The sequence below is a fragment of the Copadichromis virginalis genome, linkage group LG6 (genome assembly GCF_057382275.1).
Source record: "Copadichromis virginalis isolate Kocher_CV1m ecotype Utaka linkage group LG6, C_Virginalis_male_GT1.1, whole genome shotgun sequence".
Classification (NCBI taxonomy): Eukaryota; Metazoa; Chordata; class Actinopteri; order Cichliformes; family Cichlidae; genus Copadichromis; species Copadichromis virginalis.
The window spans coordinates 11,421,624-11,445,596 of record NC_140623.1 but is presented as its reverse complement, the minus strand read 5'-3'; the positions used below and the strand labels follow the sequence as shown (position 1 = coordinate 11,445,596).

Below are 23,973 nucleotides of genomic sequence, written 5' to 3'. Positions count from 1 at the left end.
TGTGAAAATGTCCAATTATAACAACCTAACAGCAGAAATAAAAACGTTTACATCCTGGTTGAAAACATTGTTCTGTGAATGATATCCACTGTGTCTGTGCTGTTGGTGCCTTTTGAAAAAAAAGTCTAAAGTATTGTAGTTGAGTACAGCTCCAGGTTTTGTACAGAGCACTATCCATTTGCTGTAACTTTACTCTGCTATCTCATCAATAATGAATTTGATCATCATCTGTTCCCTGAATGCAATTGACACCCTCTTCTCAACGAGAAGCCTGGGCTCGGGTGGGCCTGAGTGTCCTGGAGGTACTTTCCCTGCCGGATACACGGGTGGCCAGGTCGTGTGCCTGGCGGGACTGTTGAAAAGTTATTAGCTACATTTGCAAAGCCCTTTATTAAAATATGCTCTCATGACATTCTTGTTTGTCGGACGGTGGTCAGAGCTATCAGTGGCTGATGAGTGGGACATGATATGTGACCTCTCGGGACACTGGGGAGGGAGCCCGAGTTAGTGTCTTGGGTTGAGAGATACTGACCTCAATAAACAGCTTGAGGATCTGCGGCTGTATGGTCTGGACACTCAGGTGAGGAGAGGAGCTGAGCTGGAGACATCTGACAGAGGCCCTGGTACAGAAGATCTTAAACTCCCAGTTTGAAGTGAAGACAGAGCTGAGTGTAAAAGCAAAGATCTCAATTTACTGTCTGAGCTACGTCCTTATCTTCACCTATGGTCATAAGCTTGATTTAAAGATTGAAAGAATGAGATCACGGATACAAGCAGCAGAAATAAACTTCCCCTGTCAATCTTTTCTGTTCTGCGAGAGCAGACATTTTTTTTTTTTTTTTTTTTTTTTTTAAGTAGAGCAAATATATAACTGTGCTTTAAAGAATATGATTGTTTCCTTGCATGACAAATGGAGATGAGTTCTCCGTCACAAATGGTGTGGTCACCTGCAGGTTGAAGGTCATTGCAACTCCAACCCACATCCACTGCTACTATACTTAAAAGAAGTTAGGACAACATTAAAGACTTTGTTCAGGTAATTGCATTTGGATCACCTAAATCATGCCTGGACTGACAAACAAATCGTCCTTATAGATGTTACAACATGCCAAGCTTCTGTTGTTGAATGCAGCAACCAGCAATGACACTGGACTGTCATTCCTACCGGAGAATTGTAGTCTGATTGCATTACCAGAAAGTAACCATTTCAAACATTGAGGACAGCTATCCGGTTGTTCAGTCTGACGTCACTAGCCGTGTCTGGACCTAAACTCCGCTGCAGGTCCATATATCAAACGATCACTATGGCATTACTGAGAGTTGAAAAACTGTCTAAAGTCTTTCATCTTTAATAAAATGATCAGCGTTCTGCTCTACCAGGTGTAACAATTGAGTTTAACATCCAGGCATCCATGAAAACGGAATTTATGACATTTAACGGGGTTAAAAGTTAGCAGGGAGTTAGCTCGCTAGCTTCTATCTAAATACAATATAGCATGTCCTGACTGCGGGGTTTTGGAAACAAATTAAAACGTACAGCTCTGTTATCACTTCCAGCATAAATGAAGACAGAAAACTAAACAGCAGTGATGTTTGTAGGGTTACTGAAGTTGGGCTAGCTGGTATATAATGATGTGCTACGTGACCGCTAGCGACACAGCTATGTTAGCATAATATAAACAAGCTAACTTTTTTTTCACTCAATAAAAGTTAACGTGAGTGTTCTCGGTGGTCAGGAACAAATGTAATCGCATGGCAGGATGCTGTAAAAGGACCAAACTTCAGCCAGGAGAACAACTGAGATAATCCATCCACAATACGAGGTTAGTCATTCATATACTGCTGCATGGGCTGGGCTGTAGTTACATCCTAACGGTGTGTTCACACCGAACGCGATGGACGCGAATAGAGCGTCAGGTTTACATGTAAAGTCAATGGAAAGGCGCGATGACGCGCGATTGCGGGTCCCGCGAAAATTCGGAAGCAGATTTGCGTCGCGAAAACGCGAAAACGCGTGAAACGCGCGTCAGTGTAGCGCGTCTGGCGCGTTTGACTCGCGAATAAAACCACGCGCGTGAGTTTTTGTGTTGCATTTTGTGCATACGCGCGTTTCGCGTCTACCGCTCGAGTTGGAAAAATCTGAACTCCAGCGTCAAATCGCGCCGCGACAACCAATCAGGAGCCTGGTGACGTGGCTGTTACCTAGGTCAAAGGGGCAGATCCAGCCAAAGCCTTTCATACTTCAATGGAGGGGAAGGCTAATCAATGCGGTAGCAAACAACTCGGAGCTGTATGACACCAGCTGCTTTCAGTACCGAGACAGGAATAAAAAGGACCGAGCTTGGAGGAAGATATGTGAAGAGATCGGGCAACCTGGTAAGTTCATTCATTTCTCTTTTGAAAGTTTTCACTGACCCGGGGAAGCCGCACAAAAGCTAGCAAGCCACCGCTATTTTCCCACTGACGTACAAATACCGTTCTGCTTTTATGCATGTTGTCATTTAGGAATATATTTTATTGTTTATTAATAAACAGCACACAGTGGTCCCGCTGTTCATCCGTCACTGCTTTGCTTTTTCGCTGATTTTTTATTGCACAGTACAGCATTGCATTCTGCAGCCTGATTGACAAATCTCCTGCGCTTGCCAAATTTATCACGTTTGGTTTTGATAACCATCGCGTCCAATAGAAAAAACAGCACAAAAACACCCATAACTATGAGCCTCATTCGGAAATACACACCTGCACCGTGAGGGAAAAAGGCGCACGAAAGTGGCGGGCAGATGAAGACAAACCGCGGCATAATAATACTTTTACGTTTTGCAATCTACAAAGGTTTGCACTTTGAGAATCAATTGTGAGAACTGTGACCAGGGGCTAGTTATTCTGAGAACCCCTGCAATAAATGAGGGACCACTGTCTACTCTACGATTATTATATCCAACCTGTTAACATTTAATACTGTATTGATAGAACCAACTGATTCTGCAGCAGAGCATCCCCTGTTGCTTCTCCTGGCTCCCCAGTCCCTGAGCTCCTGCTGCTGCACCCACAGATATGTACAGCAAGCACTGATACCTTTTTAGTCGGTGGGATTCCCTTGTGATCACCTTTACTAAATATCTACAACCGATCTGATTATATCCTGTTTTTGTTTTGTTTTTTTCAATGTTGAAATTAAAATCTAGTAGCAGCCTTCTCATTTCTTTGTGTTTTGTGCTGTTTTACAGGCCCACAGAGGAGGACGGCTCCGAGGCAGATGAGGGACGGGTCCCAGGACGGTCCATCGGCGGTGGAGCTGGCCATCCTGGAGTCCCTGAAGAGGCCACACCAGTCTCCAATGGAGCATTTCCTCCTCAGCCTTGTTCCTGCTCTGGAGAGCAGCTGGTCCTTTTTATTCCTGTCTCTCTGTAAATTCTTATATTTTATATATTTATGTTTAATGTTTTTCTGTTTGAGACTTTTAATATTATTTCAAATAAATGTTTATAATGACTAATGTCTCAGTTCTACTACACAGCAAATGTTGGCACACAACTTGACACATGTAGAATTTATTTCATATTATACTAATGACAAAATATACTGATACAGTGGGATGCAGAAGTTTGGGCAACCTTGTTAATAGACATTATTTTCCTGTATAAATTGTTGGTTGTTACAATAAAAAATGTCAGTTAAATATCATACAGGAGACACACACAGTGATATTTGAGAAGTGAAAAGAAGTTTACTGGATTTACAGAAAGTGTGCAATAATTGTTTAAACAAAATCAAGCAGGTGCATCAATTTGGGCACCACAAAAAAGAAATGAAATGAATATTTAGTGTATATCAATGTGTGTGTCTCCTATATGATATATGGGGTGCCTTTGTCTGGATGTGCTTCCCATCCAGAGCTGCACAGCACAGAGGAAAGTTCCAGCGCTCCTGGAATCCCTCTGTGATGGACCGCCAGTCTCCAGGTGAAGGCACAGCCATGAAGTCGTCCACTAGACAGTCCCAGATGGACGTCGCTGCCTGGGGGGTGATCTGGCTCACCGTGGACACACCGACTCTGAAACTGAACGCGATGGTCCTGAAGGAGTCCCCGGTGACAAGGAACCTGGACAAAATTGTTCAAAATCAGTATTATGTGTACTGCAGTTACAAAATACATCATTCAAATTCCAAAATACTTTTGTGATGTCAGATTTAAATCACAAAACATGAATCTTACATAAAACCTTTTGTAATTATAAGGATAATTACAAAATGTATATTAGATAATATCTAAAACAGTTGTGTTTTGTTTTAACGTTAACATATCATAATTTGATTGGTAGCAACTTTCACAACTACAGTGAGCCAATCACTCATAATTCCTAAACATGTCAATCAGGTAGGAATGAAGTGAGACATTAATAGAAATAAAGAGTTGTATGTTGACATGTAGCCCTTTCCTTGCTTAAATCATTAATATTTTTGAAAAATTAATCTGTGATAAGACAGCTTATCAAGATAGAACCATGTAACTAGAGATGAACCAAACTGTTCAGTTTTATCTAACTCTGTTTTAATAAAGGCTGGTGACCCCTGCTATAGAGTCTGACAGCTGCAGGGATTATATACAAATATTCAACTATCCCAGAATTAAACCAGGTCTAAATAAAAAGGAGTGAGTATCACTACAAAGGTTAACTCAGTGGTCCTAATGCTACAGTTTGATATCAGCAAACACCGAGCGCATACATTGATGTGACACCACAGCCATGCTATCATGCAAACACTGATAACAGCATAAATCGAATTAAATCGGGACTTGATGAGACCTTCTGAGTATCACTAGAAATATTATAAAGAGTCGTCTCTGTACCACAGTTTGCTTTCAGTAAACACCGACAGCATTCACTGTTAGCATAGCACATCCATGTTAGCAGTGTATAACTGGATGGATTAGCATATTAGCACAGATATCAATAAAGGATTACCGTATTAAATAGTTTTACTAACCTCAGGCAGACGGACAGGCGCTCTGCAGGTGGGATTGAGCGTCTGTAGTTGGTGTCTAGGCGGGCGATGCTGGGACCGACGAGGGAAAGCAGGTCCTCAAACTGGCCGACGGTGATAGCGCTGGAATCGGCCGTCATCCAGGCGCAGCTCCTGGAGCAAGTGGTGAAACTCACCAAACTGCTCATGCCTCTGGAGGACCTGATGGACCCAGGTACGGCGAGGACGTCTTTTACGCTGCTGCTCTGCTCTCCACAGTACATAGAGAAGGGAGACTCTCTCTTCAAGCGCTAGCTCGACAGCTGCCATCTTGCAAAACCAGGTCTGGCACAACTCCCTCCCACATTCCTCCCACATTTCCGGTTCACGATTTTGACGCGCGATGGATTTTTCTTGGACACGCGTTGAGACGCGAATGTACACGCGTCAAATTAGGGGCGTTTGGGGCGTTTTATTCGCGTCCATCGCGTTCGGTGTGAACACACCGTAAGGTTTTAAAAACTGATCTTAAATAAATGATTAGCGGTAATAAAAGCCGAGGGAGGTCAACAGTGATCACTGACTGTTTTAGGAGCTTTTTGAGATTAAATAGAAGAAAATACAAAACATTAAACATGTTAACAACACAAAAGCCATATTAAACGCAGACTACTTTAGGCCCGGAAGTAGGATTCGTCACGTCATCACTGAACTAGTACCTTGTACTTGGATAGTACTAGTACCTTGGAATATCACAGGCAAATGGCAACCATGAAGAGGCCGCTTGGCAAGCTGCAACCACCAAACACCTGCAGAGTGTAAGGCGACTTCTGAGGAGTCAGCCAAATGGGGTGGACAAGATCCAGGACAACATCTACACCCTGCTGTTCGTCAGATACCCTGCTGGGACAAGAAGTTGGCCAAAGGAAGCAATAAAGCCACTGACCTTATCATGCATATAGGGTTTCAAAGCAATAAACAGCCAAGTTTATAAGGGTGCAGGCTGACTGAGATTAACTGAAACAACAACAAAGCAGTTCGGTCAATATTAAGATATTTTATTCCCATACCATTTATACTTCAGGATTAAGCCAAATACAAAAAAATAAAAATACAAAATAATTTGTTCCTCCTGTCCGTGTTGTGCACATAGCAGCAGGGCGTCTGTTCCTTTATCTTTCACAGAGATGATTCATTCAAATACATCTTTCATGTCAGTTTTAAGATTTCATATTAATATCATATTTTATCAACAGACATGAGGCTAAATATTGCGTTTCAAGTCAGTATAAATAACTCAGAAAGGCATTAGATTACTACGGAAGGAAGAAAAGGTACAAATGTGGGTCCCACACATAAGGCAGAACTGGTTCAACATCACCACCATCTCAGCTGCACCTGAGAATACTGCTGATGCTCTGGTGGCAATTCAGGGTCCCTTTTATCACACAGCTTAATGGAAAAATTCAATGACTCGGGTGTATTTGTAAGTGTGTGTCAGAAGTGAATGTGATGAACAAGTGAGGAAAAAAGGGGAAGGAAACACTCCAGATTTACCTCAACAAATCCAGAGGTAGATTGACCCAGTGTAGGGGGAAGTGGAAACTTACATGACACTGTAACAGTCAGTTTACATTTCCCCAGTACAACTTCAACTTCTTCATTGGTTCATATGTTAGAAGTAAACCTGATCAACCACAACAGGATCAGTGCTAAGGTCACATGATGCTACATAAAACACCTTTAAACAGGCTTTAGTAGGTCAGCTGTTTCCTGGGTTAGCTTTCCACATATTTAATACGTTTGTACTCATACTCAAACTGATTCATTCAGTTTGAACAGAGAGCACACCGACACACACATTACAGTTTTTAGTCAGACATACAGCTCAGTAATCTCACTGCTCCATTCAAACACTCTTCACAGCCTCCATTTGTGATGTTCTTGTGCTGTTAGTTGTTCAGTAGTAATTTTGCCAGAGACTGGAGGACCTCCCTCTTCTCATACAGATACATCTGGGTCTCCCACAGCATGTCCACCAGGGCTGCGTCGCTCACCTCATCCAGCATCACCTCCTGAGATAGTTGGGGACTCAATCTGCACACAATGCAACGGACACAGTGATTAATAAACAAAATAATGATAACTAACTGTGCAGAGAGACATGCTAAAGATAGTAAAGAAAGACTAAATGCAAAAAAAGGGATAAATAAAAACAACAGGAAAAATCACCATTGCTGCTGAAGAGCTTTTGGAGCTACGTTCATGCTTCTTTTCCACTGTAGGCTTGCTTACAAGACAATGCTGAACCACATGGTACAACAGAAAAAGAGTGTGTGTGCTAAACTGATCGACTGCAGTGTAAACCTGTTATTTGGTACTTTATGAGTTTCTAACAGAAGTGAAACTACAGCATTTGGTCTCAGGTTCTCACGTGAGTACAGTGAAGAAGACGAGATGCAACATAACCTCATGACCTTGTGACACTTTACGGTCCTTTTTATCACACAATTTAACGGAAACACTGACATCAAAATTTATATGTATGAACTGATATCATATTTATAAACACGAACATCTACCTATTTAATGATGCACACGGTTCTCTGTAGGGACCAGTTCTATTTATATTCTACATGCTCCTCTTAGGCAGGCATATTATACATACTTCTATTGCTATTTAAATGATGTGCACCTTTATCTATCCATGAAGCTAAAAGACACAGCAGTTAGTTCCACAGTGCCTCTTTTACCTCCTCTTCCTCCTCCTCCCCCTCAACAGCAAAAAGCCGCCCCTCTCCCTGAGCCTGGAGATTTCTTCCTGTTAAAAGGGAGTTTTTTCTTCCCACTGTCAGCAGTGGTTGTTCATAGGGAGTCATAAGATTGTTGTGGTTTATTATCTATTACTGTAAAGTAATTTACCTTATAATATAAAGTGCCTTGATGTGGCTTGTGATTTGATGCTATATAAATAAAACTTAATTAAAACCAAACTGAATTGAAATGTCATAACTACATCCATGAAAGTAATTTATAATGTGACAAAACTGCAGTCATGTCATATATAGGTTGGTGATAAATGTCCTACTTCTAGATAACTGACATGCGGCAGATTTGATCACTGTGACAGTTCACATGAAATGTACGTGTGAATCAGTTTATACAACTGTCTGCATTTAATCAATAGTTATTATTAATCTCTGGCTCTCTTCCACAGCATGTCTTTGTTCGGTCTCATCCACTCAGCCCCTATGTGAGTTTGATTTTAGTGCAGGTTTCTTTCTGCTTGCTCATAGAGGGGTCATATGATTGCTGGACTTTCCTCTATTTTCTGTATTATTGTAGGGTCTTTACCTTACAATATAAAGTCAAATCACAACTGTTGTTGTGATTTGTCACCATTTGAATAAAACTGAATGAAATTGAAGTAAACACTCAGTCTTACAGGAACTCCTTTTAAACCCCTGCAGATGAAGCGTCTGGGAATAAGAAACAACTACAAGTATTCTAAGATAAATGGATGAGAGCAAGTTGGTACAAATACAGAGAGGCTGAGAAAAGAGGATGCATTAAAAAAGAAGCAAAACTAACACGTGTGTCGTTTCTGACCTGTGGTAAATGGTGTCGATCATTTCACACCACGCTCTGGCCCTGTCCACTGCACAGCCATCAGAGTCTGTACACTGTGCAGTAAGAGAGACGTATTTATAATGAGCAAGAAAAACATGCTTTAACAAATGTTTTTGTTATTAGAACACCAATACATGCACAAATGTCAAATGGAATAAACACAAATAACAGATTAAATAAAAATAAGTAATCAGGGCACATTACAGCAATGGCCAGAGTTAACCACTCACAGACATAAACTGAAAAATGATGCACTCACACAGTCCACCAGCATTTTGCCCAGCTCTTTTGCTCCTACAAAGGACTTGGCCAGCTCCAGTGGGTTGGAGGGTCGGAACACATCCACAGAGCTCACCACCACCTGAGGAGGTTTACCTGGAGACACACAGGAGCACGCGTACAAAATGATAAAGGGGAGGGAGACTTCAAATAGAGACACTGAACTCCAGCTAGTTATTCACAATGTGATAGGTATGCATTCCTGTGTAGCTCTGATACAACTGATATATACACCCACTGGCCACTTAATTAAGTACACCTGTTCAACTGCATGTTAACACAAATATCTAAATCAGTCAAACACATGGCAGCGATTCAGTGCATTTAGACATGATCAAGATGAACTGCTGAAAATCAAACTGAGCATCAGAATGAGGAACAAACTTTATTTGAGCGACACAGATGTTGGTGCCAGACAGGCTGCTCTGAGCATTTCAGAAGCTGTTGATCTGCTGGGATTTCCCCACAAAACCGTCTCTAAGGTTTACAAGAGAATGGTCAACTTAGTATCAACTAAGGTAATTAAGAGCATTTCTAAACATAAAACATGTCAAAAGCATGGGCTAAAGCAGCAGAAGACCACACCAGGTGTCCTTCTATCAGTTAAGAACAGCAAACTGAGGCTACAAGTCACCAAAAATTGACAACAGAAGATTAGAAAAACAGTACCTGGTCTGATAAGTTTCAAATTCTGCAGCAACATTTAGAGTGTTGGGTCAAAATGTGGCATAAAAAACACAAACGTCTGCACTGCTACTGGTCGTGCAATGGTTTCAAGGACACTTTCCCGGCACTCTTGGGCCCCTTAGTGCTAAATGACATCATTTAAACACCACAGTTACCCGACTATTGTTGCTGAGCGTGTCTATATTGTATGTCTATGTGGTCCTTTATCACCCCACTGTACCAATCTTTTGAAGGCTGTATCCAGCAAGATAATGTGCCATGTCTGGTTCCTTGAACATGACATCATTTATGTGCATCCAACCAATCTGCAGCAACTCTGTGATATCATGTCAATATGGACCCAAATCTCTGAGGAATCCTTTCATCACCTTGTTGAATTTGTGCCACACAGAATTAGGGCAGGTCTAAAAGCAAAACAGAGTCCAACCCAGTACTAGCGATATGTACCTAATAAAGTGGCCAGTGTGTGTGTATATATCAGTTTACTTTGCATTTAATGAATATTAAAGACACAGAAGAAGAGATATGACTCACATAATTTAACATTTTGACACACAATTACTTGGCTCACCTGTTCCAAGAGAGACCACTATACCCAGCTTCTTTAAGTCCTTCTCACGGCCCTAAGAGACACACGTGCAGAGAAGAAGTCACGAACAAATCCATGTGGCTTAACGTCCATTAAGTGCATAAAGGAAGGAAAGTGAATAGAGCTCCGGTTGCCTACCTCTGCTTTTAAGGCCTTATTGTACTGATGGACTTCTGTCATGGCATCTAGTGTCGGGTTATTGGCCAGCAGCCCTCCATCCAGAAAGCGCCCCATTGGTCGGAAGTAGGTGGGAGCAGCGCCGCTGGAGCGAGCAGCTCGCCATACAAGTTGTTCTGATATGAACACAAGGATATAAGTAAGAAAGTCATGCATAGTAAATGCAATTACACTGTTCTGAGTTCATAATTATCACTTCCTGTCTGTCTTTTTCACGACTTTCCAGGACTTGGTCCTGTACGCATACACACACCTTCATCTGTCACCTTCCTTATCTTTCTGGGTGGCTCTTCTGTGTATCCTACTATCAACACATCTTCATCCTCCCAGCCTGTAACACCAACACGGCTGGGACTCACACACAGCACAGGACACGACTCCTTCATGAACAGCACACACAGTCTCAGTTTCAGTGTTGTGTTCAAACACAGGCTTAGTTTTCAGCTTTTCTTGCCTCAGTGAAGTGAAAGTAGATAACCCTCACATTAAAATATGAGCTCTGAAAATTCCTTTGGTGCCATCCAGTGGTATGTTCAGAGCACTTCATTATCCCATTTAATACATTTGACATTTGAGGGCTGGTGCTGTAGCTGACAAACACAGGTGATATCTGACGTGCCTTGTGGGATGGTGAGAGGCTTGAATGTGGCAGTGGTGGTGTATGGGGCCTCTCTGGAGACGGATGGAGGGTCATAGTTCCTGAATATATGAAGCTCGCCTGGATGTCTGTCTGCCAGAACACTGGTCACCATTACCCTGTAAAGAAAGAAAGAAGTGAAAGGATGTTTGCCTGTTCTCCTTAAACACCTGAAAATTTGAACAGCAGCATTTCAACCAAATTACAAAAATATTTTTAAAACCAATCTGGCTTCAGCTGTATTATTTTAGTGTTAAGAGAGCCATGCTACACATATCTAAGCAAGTCAGTACCTTTTCTTAATTCTCAGGAACTGAACCTCGGAAAAAAATTAGGTGACTCAATTTAACACATCAGGGTAAAACCAGCTCAAAGTTTTAAAAACTGACCAATCACAGCAAAAGAGTGGGATATTTAAAGCTTTTATATGACACTGTTCGCACCAGCAGAAACTGGGGCGACTAAATTCTTAGTCGAGTAAATAAGGAAAAATCTTTGGCTAATTGATTAGTATAAAACCTAAGAAACACTGAGGTCTGAACAATGACAGACTTAAAGGAAGATTAAGGCTGCATTAACAAATTTCTGGTGCTTAACTATAGCAATGGAAAAGCTGCAGCGCCATCTTGTGGCAGATGGCTGCATAACATTTAGAACGCAACAATTTGTCATTCTCTCTGTAAGCGTGACAGGTCGAAAAGTTATGAATGAATTATAATAAAACTTTGTAGGAGTGTAGAGTGGGTTCATGTTAATCACATTTGACCTCTGACCTCACCTTCAATGTAAAACTCAAGGTTAAAGTGATAATAATTCTATTTAGAGCTATTTATAACTGTTTATTACCGCCATTGTCAGTATTGACAACATATAGTTATATAGGGAATGGTATATGGGGATTGTAAATATCATGTTACTGTCTCTGACTTCTTCTTCGAGGTCAGATAAATTCAAACTTTCATAAAATGTCAATTTTCTTAAAATGGTGTTTAAAATTCTGCTGCCTTCGTTTATATTGGCATTACTTAGGAAATGATTCTGTTATATGGGGATTCTAAATATCACACTATAGTTACCATTTAAATATCATGTCACATTTGACCTCTGACCTCACTTTTACGTATCACATCTGCCTTTGTTTCACACGATGATGAATGAGCTGCTAGTTGGTTAGAAATAAACTGCATTATAATATTATATAATAAGCTCAAGTTATTTCAGTTATTTACAAATCAATACCTATTATCTATTGCCTGCTTGTACACAATGTTTTAATAGAAGATACATTACTCTTTGCTTAAAAGTAAATGCTGCCCAGATGACGAGCAGCTTGGGCAGAGGTCTGCAATTCTTTTGAATTTTAGCTTTTTTTTGGCATTTTTCTGCCTATTATCACATTCAGATATCTACCTGGGGAACTTTATGTCAGTCATCTTGGTGTTTTCTCCAAACTCTGTTTTTAGGAAGTCCTCTAGCGGTGCTGATTCATAGGGTCTTGATCCTTTGAATACCTGCTCCTTCATCCTAAAGTACAGGCAGCGCAGGTACTCCATGGATTTACCTACACATAGAAGAAGTGTCATTGTTGTTCTGATGCTATGTGATGAAAACCCAGCACTGGAAAAGAGAACACAAACACACCGTGGATTATAGCCAGAGCCAGGATGCCTCCCGTGCTCGTGCCAGCTACCCAGTCGAAGAGCTCTCTGGTGGGTCTGCCCGCCTCCTTCTCCAGAGCGATCAGCATCTGGATCAGCACCAGGCCTTTAATACCGCCACCATCAAGACACAGCAGACTGTCCATCCTGTCGGATGGCCAAGACCAATATGATGAATTTTATCCAGCCAATCACTTGCATATCCAACTTTTTAGATCCTCTGGAACAGAGCAGAATCCTCGAAACAGAGTTTACTGAAAAGAGTCATGTGACCAGCAAAACCAAACATCACAACACAGAGAACAGCAAAATAAAACAAAGCAAAGTAAACCTGGAGAGAAAGGCCTTAAACGCATGCAGGTCAAAGCCCACAAATGGTAAAGAAATCAAGGAGGGCAGAGGCTTTCAATGCATACTGAACAATGGCATTACTACACTGTGAAACCTATTATTGTGCAGCACAGAACAGCAGAAGTGCTTTGACCCTGGATTCTTTCTAAAAGTGAGCTGTGGGTGTGTCAGTTATACACTTTACAATAATATGAATTATTAATATTACATTTGTATTAAAGTGGTTTTAGAAACACTTTCATGGTGAGTTTATGGCCACAGTCACATTGTCAGTGTGCATGTGTATCTCAATCTGAACACAATATGATTATTTTATAAATGATGGTCCCACTTAGAGTTAAATAGACAGTATAGATAAAGCAGAGTATGATTTAGGATGAAGTATGAGGAATATCACATCCACCTGTTACCGTCACATCCACTTTGAAAAAAAGACACATAGTTACTGTGGTGTAGGTAAATATGTGTCATTGTTACAGCACAGTAACTATACAGAACTATGATAACTGTAGGTAAAGTCACAACGGCCATGTCTGTCTTATATATTCAGTGTTTGCCTACAACCTTCTGTGTGTGCTTTGATTATGGGTAAGTAGTAGCAATAAAGGCGCATGATATGTTATACTCACTTTCTCGTTTCCATTTGGGGGCCGTCTATTTCAGATATGCCTCTGCTCATTGCACCCACTGCAGCCCCCACATACAAGATGTCCTCAAATCCTAAAAGCCAATCACAACAGCTGTTGGTACAGGAGCAAAACATGACATCACATTTGTGCCTAAACTAAACTAGGAAAAAACGGGGTCGGTTCGATCCCCGGGCTCTCTGTCCTGGTCGTTGTGTCCTTGGGCAAGACACTTTACCCTACCGCCTACTGGTGTTGGCCAGAGGGGCCGATGGCACGATATGGCAGCCTCGCTTCTGTCAGTCTGCCCCAGGGCAGCTGTGGCTACAACCGTAGCTTGCCTCCACCAGTGTGTGAATGTGAGAGTGACTGAATAGTGGCATTGTAAAGTGCTTTGGGTGCCTTGAAAAGCGCTATATAAATCCAATCCATTATTATTATTATTTTAACTTAAATATGAAGGAACACTTGAATCCAGCTCTTACATTACGTTTACAGCGATTTAAGATTATCCTAAATTTGATCATTAAATATATAATACAGAAAGAATGATCTATAGCTAAGAAAAGTAAGGGTAAAAAATTGACTGACAACACAAACTCGAATATTTGAAGTGACAGAAAAATGGAAATGGAGAAGCATGAGGGAGGAGCAGGGGTGAGGGGGTGGTGGTGTTACCTATGCCTTGAGGCTTGACCTTCTTGGAGATGGGAGGAGGAGGAGGACTGCCGGGGGAGGGAGGGAGGCAACGCTGTACTCCTACACTACACAGCAAGTCCAGCAGTATCTTTCTATTAGGACCTTTCATGTTAACACACACACAGAGCAGCAGCCAACAAGTTAGACGTGCACACACGCCACAAAGATGAGAGACGGAGAGAGATGAAAGGAAGAGAGAAAGCAAGAACATAAGCAAGCTGTTAGCAATTATCATGCATTTTCAAAATCAGTAAGTCAATACAAACTTAGTTTACTCCCATTTCTTCTTTGTGAATGGTTTCCTGCACTGTCTATGTATTTGAAAGCAAACATCCATTAGCTGGCTCAATTTAGCCGTAACATGCTCTGAGCTTTTCTAAGAAATCAAAGTGAAATTTTAAATCTTTGTCTCCAGCTTTCTGCCAAAAAAGAAAGTGATCAGAAAAATAACAGTAAACAGCTGCATATATCAACAGAAAGAAATTAGAAACTGTTTTTATTTCCTGTGGGATGACTAAGGCTACGTTCACACTGCAGGCAAAACCGCATCAAATCGGACTTTTTTGACCTTGTGCGACCCATATCCGATCATGGTATGACAGTGTGAACGGCACAAGTCCGATATTTTCAAATCCGATCTGGGTCACTTTCGTATGTGGTACTGAATCCGATACATATCCGATGTTTTAGAAAGCGACTGCTGTTTGAATGGTCATGTCGCATTAAATCCGTCTTTTACGTCACTGACACAAGACAGACAACAATTATCAGCGCCGGAGAAGACATCGCGAACACTTCCCGGCCATCCAGTGTAGATGTCAGTGAAACTGTTGGGAAGACAACGTTGGAGAAACGTGAACATTTTATTTGTACTGTATAATCTGCAGATTATCTGCAACTAGCCTTTGAAGCACCGCTCCTCTCTAAAACAGCAATAAGGATAATTATTAGGCCATATGTAAATAAAAAAATAACTTTATAACTTAAAGCAAAATTGGAAAACGTAAAGTCCGAAACAAGTCTTTATATTAAAGGCCATCAGTCAAACAATACTGTTTGGTCTAAACAGAGCGCGTTGTGTGTGACGTCTTCTTTTGCGCATGCGGGCCGCAAAAGAAACTAGAGCGCGTTTGCTGTCGCATTTTATTTGTAGTGTGAACAAGCAGACAAAAAAATCGGATTTGATCAAAAAATCGGAATTGAGCATTAAGACCTGCAGTGTGAACGTAGCCTTAGAGTTAGTGAGTTTATTTGTATGCTCTTTTCCATTTTCTGCTTCTGTGGACCAAAATCTAACCTAATCTAATCGGATTAATACTGCATACTGCAAAAAAAAAAAAAAAAAAAAAAAAAAAGCATGATCACAAAGTTTAACTGACTATAAGCAATAACTAATATTTTTTCATTGCTTCATAGTGATAAAGCAATATATCTGTAACAGGAAGTGTTATCATATCATATAATATTAATACATAATGGGATAAAGTGGCAGATTATAAAACCCTTAATTACAGCTCCAACACAACATGCAGACTAATATCATCCACAGTGGACACATGCTTTCAAATCAGACTACATGAGATCAAACAGGGTTGTTAGGTCAGGCACATTAACTCCTAATTTCACTGTTAACACCACCAGTCCAAGCTCAGACTTCTATGTTCTTTATATGTTTAAATGTTTCGCTTTAACCCCCCATCTCACTCTCTCTCTCTCTCTCATTACCTTTGCTGGTGCGTGCAGCGATGAGTCCAGGTGTCTCGCCCAAATCATTGTGAATCTCCACATCTGCACCAAACACTATTAGAGCTTTGATCAACTCTATGTGGTCCATCTGAGCAGTCACAACAAATGAGAAGAGGTTTTTTTTAAGGATATGGAACAAAGGATAAAACAAAAAAATACAACCTCAATTCCAAACAAATTGGGATGCTGGGTAAGAAGTAAATAAAAACAGAATTTCTGAGTTTCTCAGAGGTGAAGATGGCCAGAAGTTACCTAATATGGAAAAAATGTGTTTATAGAGGAAATCACTGATTGGGCTCAAGAAGACTTCCAGAAGTTTTTGTTGAAACTATTACATCTGGAAAGGTTCCACGAATGCTGGAAGGTGCTAGCAGGTTTTAGAGCAACATACGCTTCCCTTCAACAAGGCAATACTAAACCACATACTGCAATTATTACAACAGCATGACTTTGTAGGAGAAGAGTCCGCTGAGCTGGCCTGCCTGCAGTCTGCAGGACTGTTGAGCAGCTAGAATCCTAAATCAGACAACAGTTAGACGTCCAGCAACTGGTCTCCTGAGTTTTACGTACTGCTGTCAAAACAAGAGGGGCTGCTACTCAGTGATGTCGCAACAGTTTTTAAGATGTGTTGCTGCCATTAAATTCAAAATAAGCAAATGTTTTTCTTAAGCTGGCACATTTTCACAGTTTAAACATTTAAAACATAAATTGTCTCACTGTTCTATTTTGAGTAAAATATGATTATCAGATTTGCGAATCATTACATTTTGTAGTTAGTTACATTTCATACAGCATTGAAGGTTTTTTGCAGTTGTATTTGAACAATCAGTACTTGTTGCAATAGCTTAGCTGGGTTTGTACCCCCATTGTGAAAAACCTCAGTTATGCAGCTCACATTAAAATAATACATATTTTTTAAAATGGAAACACTGTGGCAATTCAGACAGCATTTCTCTAACCATACATTTATGCAGTGCTTTATGCTATACGCACTATTAACCTCACATGGCCAATTTACAATCACCAACTAAGCTACAATGCACATCTTTGGTCTGTGGGAGGAAAGCACAGGGAGAATATGTAAGCTCCAGATACAAAGCACCAGCCTGCCAGGACATTTGAACCAGGAATCGTCTTGCTGTGAGGCGGCAGTGCTAACCATGTGCCCACAAACAAACATTTGATGTTGAATAAGAACTCATCAAAACAGACTGGAAAGAGATTTTGCAGTGTGAACACGCTGGCTGTAACACAGAGCATGACCTCAGTTTTCTTTATGAGTATTGCAATCTGATTTCAAAGGTGCTGCGTTCTACAACTCCCGTAATCTCACAATGTCTTGCAAAGTAACCTTTCTCTTTTCTCCTCATGAACATTTTGCAGATCGTATACACACCTTCATGGCTAAGTGCAGAGCTGTGTTTCCATCCTGGCCCCTCAGGTTGGCATTCGCTCCGTGGGTGAGCAACACCATAGCCGCCTCAAAGCGACCCTTCTTGGTCAAAATGTGCAGAGCGCTCTCTCCGGTCTTACTGAGGTAGTTCACTTCACAGCCACACTCTAACAGCATGCGACACATCTATCACCCAGACATGAAGACAGAAAGAAACATGAAGTCAAGTCTCTAGCTCCGGTGTTAATCCCTCGCAGATGTGCTGATTTGAGAGACCAGAGGACGCACAGCCATCACTGGCAGGCGGCTAGATTTACTCAGGATTAAACTCAGTGTGAATTTCTCAGGATGTTTGCAAGAGTAATGCCAAAACTAAACAAACCATTATGAATTTTTACACAGCACACGACGTAGTGTTTCTAACCTCAGCAGTTTTAGCCCAGTGGAGAGGCGTCCCTCCATACAAAGAATCCTCTGCCTGGAGCTGGTTTGGATCTGCTTTGAGGATCTCCTCCACACAACTAACAGATGAACACGAAATTAAAACAAGAATATTAAATATGTACTACATTCTTTATTATAGTGTAGAGAAGTCACACATTACAGACAGACAGACAGACAACTTCTAGAGAACCGGTAAAAAAGGAGAACCAGAGAAGATGTTCCCATTTTCAGTGTTCTTTAGTATCGTGCAGTAAAACACAGACGCACAATCGGCCAATTCTGCTCATCTATAGACACAAAAATAACTCATTGTTCCTCCCACTCACCCCTTCTCGCTGTATTTCATGGCGCTGTGGATGGGGTAACCTGTACCGCCAATGATGTCACACTTGGCCCCACCTCCTAACAGGGCCTTGACAGCCTCCACTCGGCCTGTACGGCAGGCCACATGGAGCGGCGTCTCTCCGTTCTTGTTGAGTTCGTCCACACCAGAGCATAACCGCGAGCAAAGGACCTGGATGATGAGAGAAAGGTGAGAACGAAAACAGCAGGAAAAGTGGAGAGAGGGAGAAATCATTTTAATGTGCACTTTAGAGGGTCTGAGGTCTGACTCTACCATCTTGCTTTAGCTGAGGCTCACCTGGATGATTACCGTAGAATCCTGCTTGGCAGCGTAGTGGATCGGTGTCTCTCCGTTTTGGTCTTTGATGTCAGTGCGAGCTTGGCTTTCTTCCAAAAGCTCCTTCACACATGTGGCGTCAGCTCGCCCACATGCCAGATGCAGCGGCGTCTGGCCTGATGCGTCCCGAGCATTGATCTGACTGGAGATGCAAAGATTTTGAGCTGATGTTGTGGGAGCTCTGCACCATGAAGCACCGCAGAGGCTTTCTGTGTGCTTTAGTCAACAAACTTTCCTAAGCTTCTTTTTATTTCCTAAATTCTTCAGCTATATGTTTTCAAGTCATATCAGTAAAGCATGAGAGCTGGGGAGAGGGGGGGTTGTTGTTTTGTTTTTTAAGCAGACTTGTGTTATTATTGCTTTGGTCAAGGAAGGACTGCCTTTTCCTGTTTTTCCTCAGCAACTCATTTCACTTCGGATTTCCTTATTATGTTATTCTCGTATCCAGACCGTGTCCGTCCAGTCTCTCTGCCGCTTATCCTTTTCAGGGTCGCGGGGGCGCTGGAGCCTATCCCAGCTGTCTTAGGGCAAGAGGCAGGGTACGCCCTGGACAGGTCGCCAGTCTGTCACAGGGCTAACACAGGCACACTGACAACCATTCGCACTCACATTCACACCTACTCTCCAGATCGTGTCTTTTAAGTTAAACTTCCCAGCAACGCTACTTGTAGAGGATGGTTTTCAGGCTGAATCAGAGACTTTTTTTGTGAAACTGTTAGAACTAAATATCCACTAATAGACTAACTGAATCAAGTAGCTTTCAATTTTACCTCAAAATTACTCAAAAGTCACATTTTTTATTAATAAGACAGAAACTTTTGCCAATAAGGGAGCAATTTAAAAAATGCACAAGAAAATGAGTGAAAAAATAAATGACTTGTATCTAATGAGCTATAAGCTTCGATAATACCATAAGTGCTTTGAGGCAACATTTCTATAAACCAATTAAATAATCAATACCATCTGTTGCACTGGATTCATTTAGCTGGCACAGACTTCCTGACTAATGAGTTACATCTCTCTTCATTCGGCATTATTCATCCACCCATCAATCAATACCATAAACACGAAGATGCAACTGTGAGACGTACTGCTGTCTGATATTTCACTCACTAAAAGGCCAATAAATACAAAATAATCACAGAAACCCAAAAAAGAATATCAATTTGGCTTATCTTACCTCTGCACATAGTTATGTTTGAGACACTCTCTCAGGCCTGTTTCAACAGCAATGTGGGCAGAGCTCCAGTCTGGGTGAGCACGGATGCAGTCCACGATTGGCTGTGTCGACTCACACTTCAGAAGAAGCGTTTCATAGAAAGGTCGAAGTTTGAGGGCGTACTGTGGGAACCAGTTCATGGCATCTTCCTCTGACACCACCTGAAACAGCCTGCAGGCAATGCAATGATTACAAGAAGAGGAAATGTGGATAGATTACCAAAAGTTCTGCTAATGTGGTACCAATGAACTAGTAGATAAAGAATAAATAATAATATTTCTCCTCTGCTAAGAAAAACAATTCAAAAAAGCTTCAAGCATTAGTGTTTAAGACGTTTATTCCTTTTATTTCTTTGCTGCTTTAGCTTCCAAAAGTTCCTTTTAATGTTTTTTTACATACTATACATAAATAATATTTTACTTTTGCTTTCAACATATCCACAATCAATCCTTTGCTTGTGTCTCAAACCATCTCAAACCTCACCTCTAGTTTCTCTCCAAACCACTCAACCTTAGCTGTCTCTCTGATACACTCATCTCTAATCCTGTCCCTCCTGGTTACTCCCAACAAGGATCTGGTTTGCGCTAGTAAACTAATAATATTTGACATGTCTGGTATCAGCTGAGGCCAATGCTAAGACCTTCTTTCTATCTTTCTTCAAACCTGCCTTTCAGATCTGTAGCCAAGCAGCAACATCCCGAGCTGAAAAGTTATGCCAGCGCAGATCTGCCAAACTCTGCAGCTCCCGGAGTGGCAATATGAGGCCAACTCCAAAAGCAGGTCAACTCCCTTATAAGCTCATGGACAACTTTAACAGCAGAAAGAAATAAACATGTTTACAGCTGGGTACATCAAATGCTTTGGTTTCTATGACTAATCCTTTTCACGACAACTGTTCAAGTTAAAGTGAAGACTTGTTAAGGGTTAAAGTTAGGGGTAAGGCTACCCTGATTGTCAATTGTGACAACACAGGAGATCTCCTGACCTCTGCTCATAGGAATAACAAACCTGGACCTCTCAGCTTGTTTGTGTTCTTTGATACTTTAGGGGCATTTGTAATGGAATTACCTGACAGGACCTATATGCTTTTTGTAGTGGTAACAGATTGTCCAGATAATCCCGACTGATACTCTCTGCTTTCATTTTTATGACTGAAGTTGTAACATTTTACTTGAAATGTTACTTAGCACTAAATAGCAAATATACATGTACTTTACAGATGCAACTTCCCAAGCAAGATTGCTAGTACTAGTTTATAATTTAGTACTCCCTCCTTGTGTCTACATAAGGTCAACTCTGGTGCACAAAAACCAACAACATGCCTCCCAAAATGCTAACAGTGAAGGCTGAAAACAGGGTTTTGCAAAAAAAATGGATGATGTCATAGTTACTAGCATATCACATGATTGCTACAAAGCTTTATAGCTGATAAAATAAAAGGCACAGCCTTAGCTGCCTGTTTGAGTAATGGTGATGTAGGCTAAACCAGTAAACCAGTAAGATGACACAGGATGAAATGAGCAACTATGCTAATAAAAGCAACTAAAGGTGCAAAAGAAATGTTTTTGCAGCTGACACTGAACTTTCACACCCATGTCAGAGTCACACAGAACAGTGTATCTACGTGATCAACACAGACCTCAAAGCCACATTCGGTGTCTCTGGGCAGAGAAGGAGACAGTCCCATGACTGACTGTACTTGTACAGAACTATGCGACCCTCCTCTTTTAATTTCACTTTCCCTCCTCCTCCATAGTCAGACAGCGGCACTTCTCGGACCCGGTAAGGGTTGGTGAAGAGGGTTGACACAGAGGAGACTGTGTCCAGCAGCCGCCCTAGGAACTGCATCGTTACCTGGGAAGACAAAGGGGAGGCTGAAACAAACTACAGCAGCCTGTAGTATTGCTGTCAACATTAATGAATGATTTATTCCACCCCAGGAGCGCATGTTACCACTGAACAGGAGCGACATGTGCAATATCTAAGAGATACATACATATAATACTTATTGTTTCTATTTTGTGGAAATACAAGTGAAGTAGCTTGCGGGTATAAATAAGCGCTATATTACAGTTATTATTAGGAACTGAGTGAAGGTTAGCCCACTCACCACTTCCTCTGACACTCCAACACCTGCTTTGTTGATATGAACACTGAGTATAAAAGAGGCTAGTTCTCGTTTGAATTATAAATAAGTGGCTCCATTTATGCTGCTCATTCACGAGTTTCAGCTTATCTACAATCAGCCAGACAAACTACCAAGGCTAAAAAGCCGCAGACGGCGAACACTGAGCGAAACACCCTAATCGTTCATGGTTTTTTTTAATCGCAAACTCATTTAGAGCACACAGAGTACAGTTAGTGGGCTACTTGTGAAGTGCGGCTAATCGCATTAAGCAGTAAAGACGCAGCCTGCTGCTGTCTGCTTACCTGCTAGCTGCTCTCTGTGCCGACTACCTGACTTCTGACACATACATCAACAACCGCCGCCCTGCAACCAACCCTGCAAAAGAATTTGATCGACGTGTGTTTAACCAATCACAGCTTAAGAACGTGAAGGAGCTTGGCAGAAAAGGCGGGGCAAAAATAAAGTCACACCAACAACGACACGACTTTTGACCGACCAATCAACGACATGTGAGGATTTCAACAGTATTATATAATTGACTTCAGGCACGTGAAGTAATTGTTTGCTTTAGAAATAAAAAAGCTAATTGTTTAAATTTAAATTGTGTTTCCACACAACTCTGGTCTGTCGAATTAATTCGATTAAAATACATTTCTTCCTATTTTTTTCCCCTTTTTCAATTTTTACCAGTCTTTATCCTTAAGTCCTTAAGTCCTTCTTTACAACCCTTGATTCTAGAATTTCCTCCTACGTTTGGAGGGTAAAAGACCTCAAGTAGCTAATATGCATTTACAGAAACCTAAGACTGAAGGGAGCCTGGCACTCCCTAGCTTCCGCGTTTGCTATTGGGCTGCCAATTGGCCTACTGGTTAAAATCTGGGAAGGTTGTGGGCCACACCACTTGGCTAGCAATGGAGTTTGACTCAACTCAGGGTATGTCTCTTGCCTCCTTTCTGGGTTCTTCTCTACCTTTGTCAATTGACAACTTCACATTCAGCACTTCCTCCGGGTGTGGGCTCAGTTCAGGATGCAGTTCAATCTCAAGAATTTCTCACTTCAAAATCCTATCTTATTAAATCACCTATTATTCCCTTAAGCTTTGGACAACTTGTTTTGGGTCTGGTTTAGAGCAGGTATTATTTACTTTAAAGATATCTTTATACACAACTAGACTAGCATTATTTGATCAGCTGTCAGCAAAATACACTCTTCCCAAAACTCAATTTTTTAGATATTTACAACTCAACATTTTTTGCAATCCAACCTCTCCAGTTTTCCAGAAGCTCCAGCTACTAAGTTACTGGACAAGCTCCTTAGTTTGCAACTATCAGGCAAAGGTATAATCTCCCGCATCTATAGCAAACTGTGCAGGATAACTTCAGCTCCCTTTGAAGGCCTTAAATCCACATGGGGGAAGGAGTTGGGTATATCTATGTCAGATGACGTTTGGGATTCAGTCCTCACTCTGGTAAATTCTATGTCACTCTGCACCCGCCACTCCCAATTCAACTCACACAACTCACAATTCAAAGTAGTTCATAGGGCCCACTTGTCTAAATACAAATCAGCTAAGATTTATCCTGGCTCTATCCCTCGCTGTAACAGCTGCGGGTCTGATGATGCCAATCTAACCCACATGCTTTGCTTTGGACCTGCCCTGACTTGGTAAATTTTTGGGAGGCGGTTTTCTACACTCTGAACAAGGCTACTGACCTGAAACTGGCTCTCAACCCCCTACTTGCTCTCTTTGGTACAGTGGGTGAGGATGATAAGTATATCACTGGGGCAAAACGTTGGGTGCTGTCCTTTGACTAACAGAATTGCTCATCCCACAGAGGTCTGATGACCTACCACTCTATAGGTTTTACTGTGTTAATGTAAATGTGAAGCTCAGCTAATTTCTGTGTGGTCTGCAAAGATTTTCTTGGAATCAATCGCTCCTCCGTTTTTCCGTTTTGTTCCAACGTGAGAAGTTCTGTTTTGTATTCAGTGTAACCAGTTTTTATGTTTCCCTTGGTTTTTTTTTCTTTTTTGTTAACTGTATCCACAATTGCTCAATAAAA

The 23,973-nt window shown here is 41.3% G+C and overlaps 2 protein-coding genes and 1 long non-coding RNA gene across 4 annotated transcripts; 1 reads left to right on the top strand and 2 right to left on the bottom strand.

The window, feature by feature from the left end:
* The first annotated feature begins 1,872 nt into the window (after nt 1–1,872).
* On the top strand, nt 1,873–3,793 carry LOC146707301 (uncharacterized). The gene is made up of 2 exons (XR_014920814.1): nt 1,873–2,376; nt 2,974–3,793. It is a non-coding gene; the product is annotated as an uncharacterized LOC146707301 (long non-coding RNA).
* LOC146707300 (uncharacterized) lies at nt 3,539–5,327 on the bottom strand. Its single transcript, XM_085458628.1, has 2 exons — nt 4,993–5,327; nt 3,539–4,105 (listed from the first exon to the last, which is right to left on the bottom strand). The coding sequence occupies exons 1-2, from the start codon at nt 5,250–5,252 to the stop codon at nt 3,835–3,837; spliced, it is 531 nt and encodes a 176-aa protein (XP_085314754.1). The 5' UTR covers nt 5,253–5,327; the 3' UTR covers nt 3,539–3,834.
* Nucleotides 5,328–6,005: 678 nt separating this feature from the next.
* pla2g6 (phospholipase A2, group VI (cytosolic, calcium-independent)) lies at nt 6,006–22,281 on the bottom strand. Of its 2 annotated transcripts, XM_085458626.1 has the most exons (19): nt 22,213–22,281; nt 21,422–21,636; nt 19,744–19,953; nt 18,525–18,705; nt 18,211–18,398; nt 17,865–17,961; nt 17,444–17,626; nt 16,027–16,135; nt 14,281–14,403; nt 13,606–13,696; nt 12,609–12,772; nt 12,378–12,528; nt 10,950–11,086; nt 10,584–10,661; nt 10,292–10,446; nt 10,136–10,187; nt 8,858–8,973; nt 8,578–8,651; nt 6,006–7,065 (listed from the first exon to the last, which is right to left on the bottom strand). In XM_085458626.1, exons 2-19 carry the CDS (start codon nt 21,628–21,630, stop codon nt 6,921–6,923), a joined length of 2,463 nt encoding a protein of 820 aa, XP_085314752.1. In that variant the 5' UTR covers nt 21,631–21,636; nt 22,213–22,281; the 3' UTR covers nt 6,006–6,920. The 2 variants fall into 2 exon arrangements, with proteins under 2 accessions (XP_085314752.1, XP_085314753.1); XM_085458627.1 differs by lacking the exon at nt 10,584–10,661.
* Between the last annotated feature and the right edge of the window lie 1,692 nt (nt 22,282–23,973).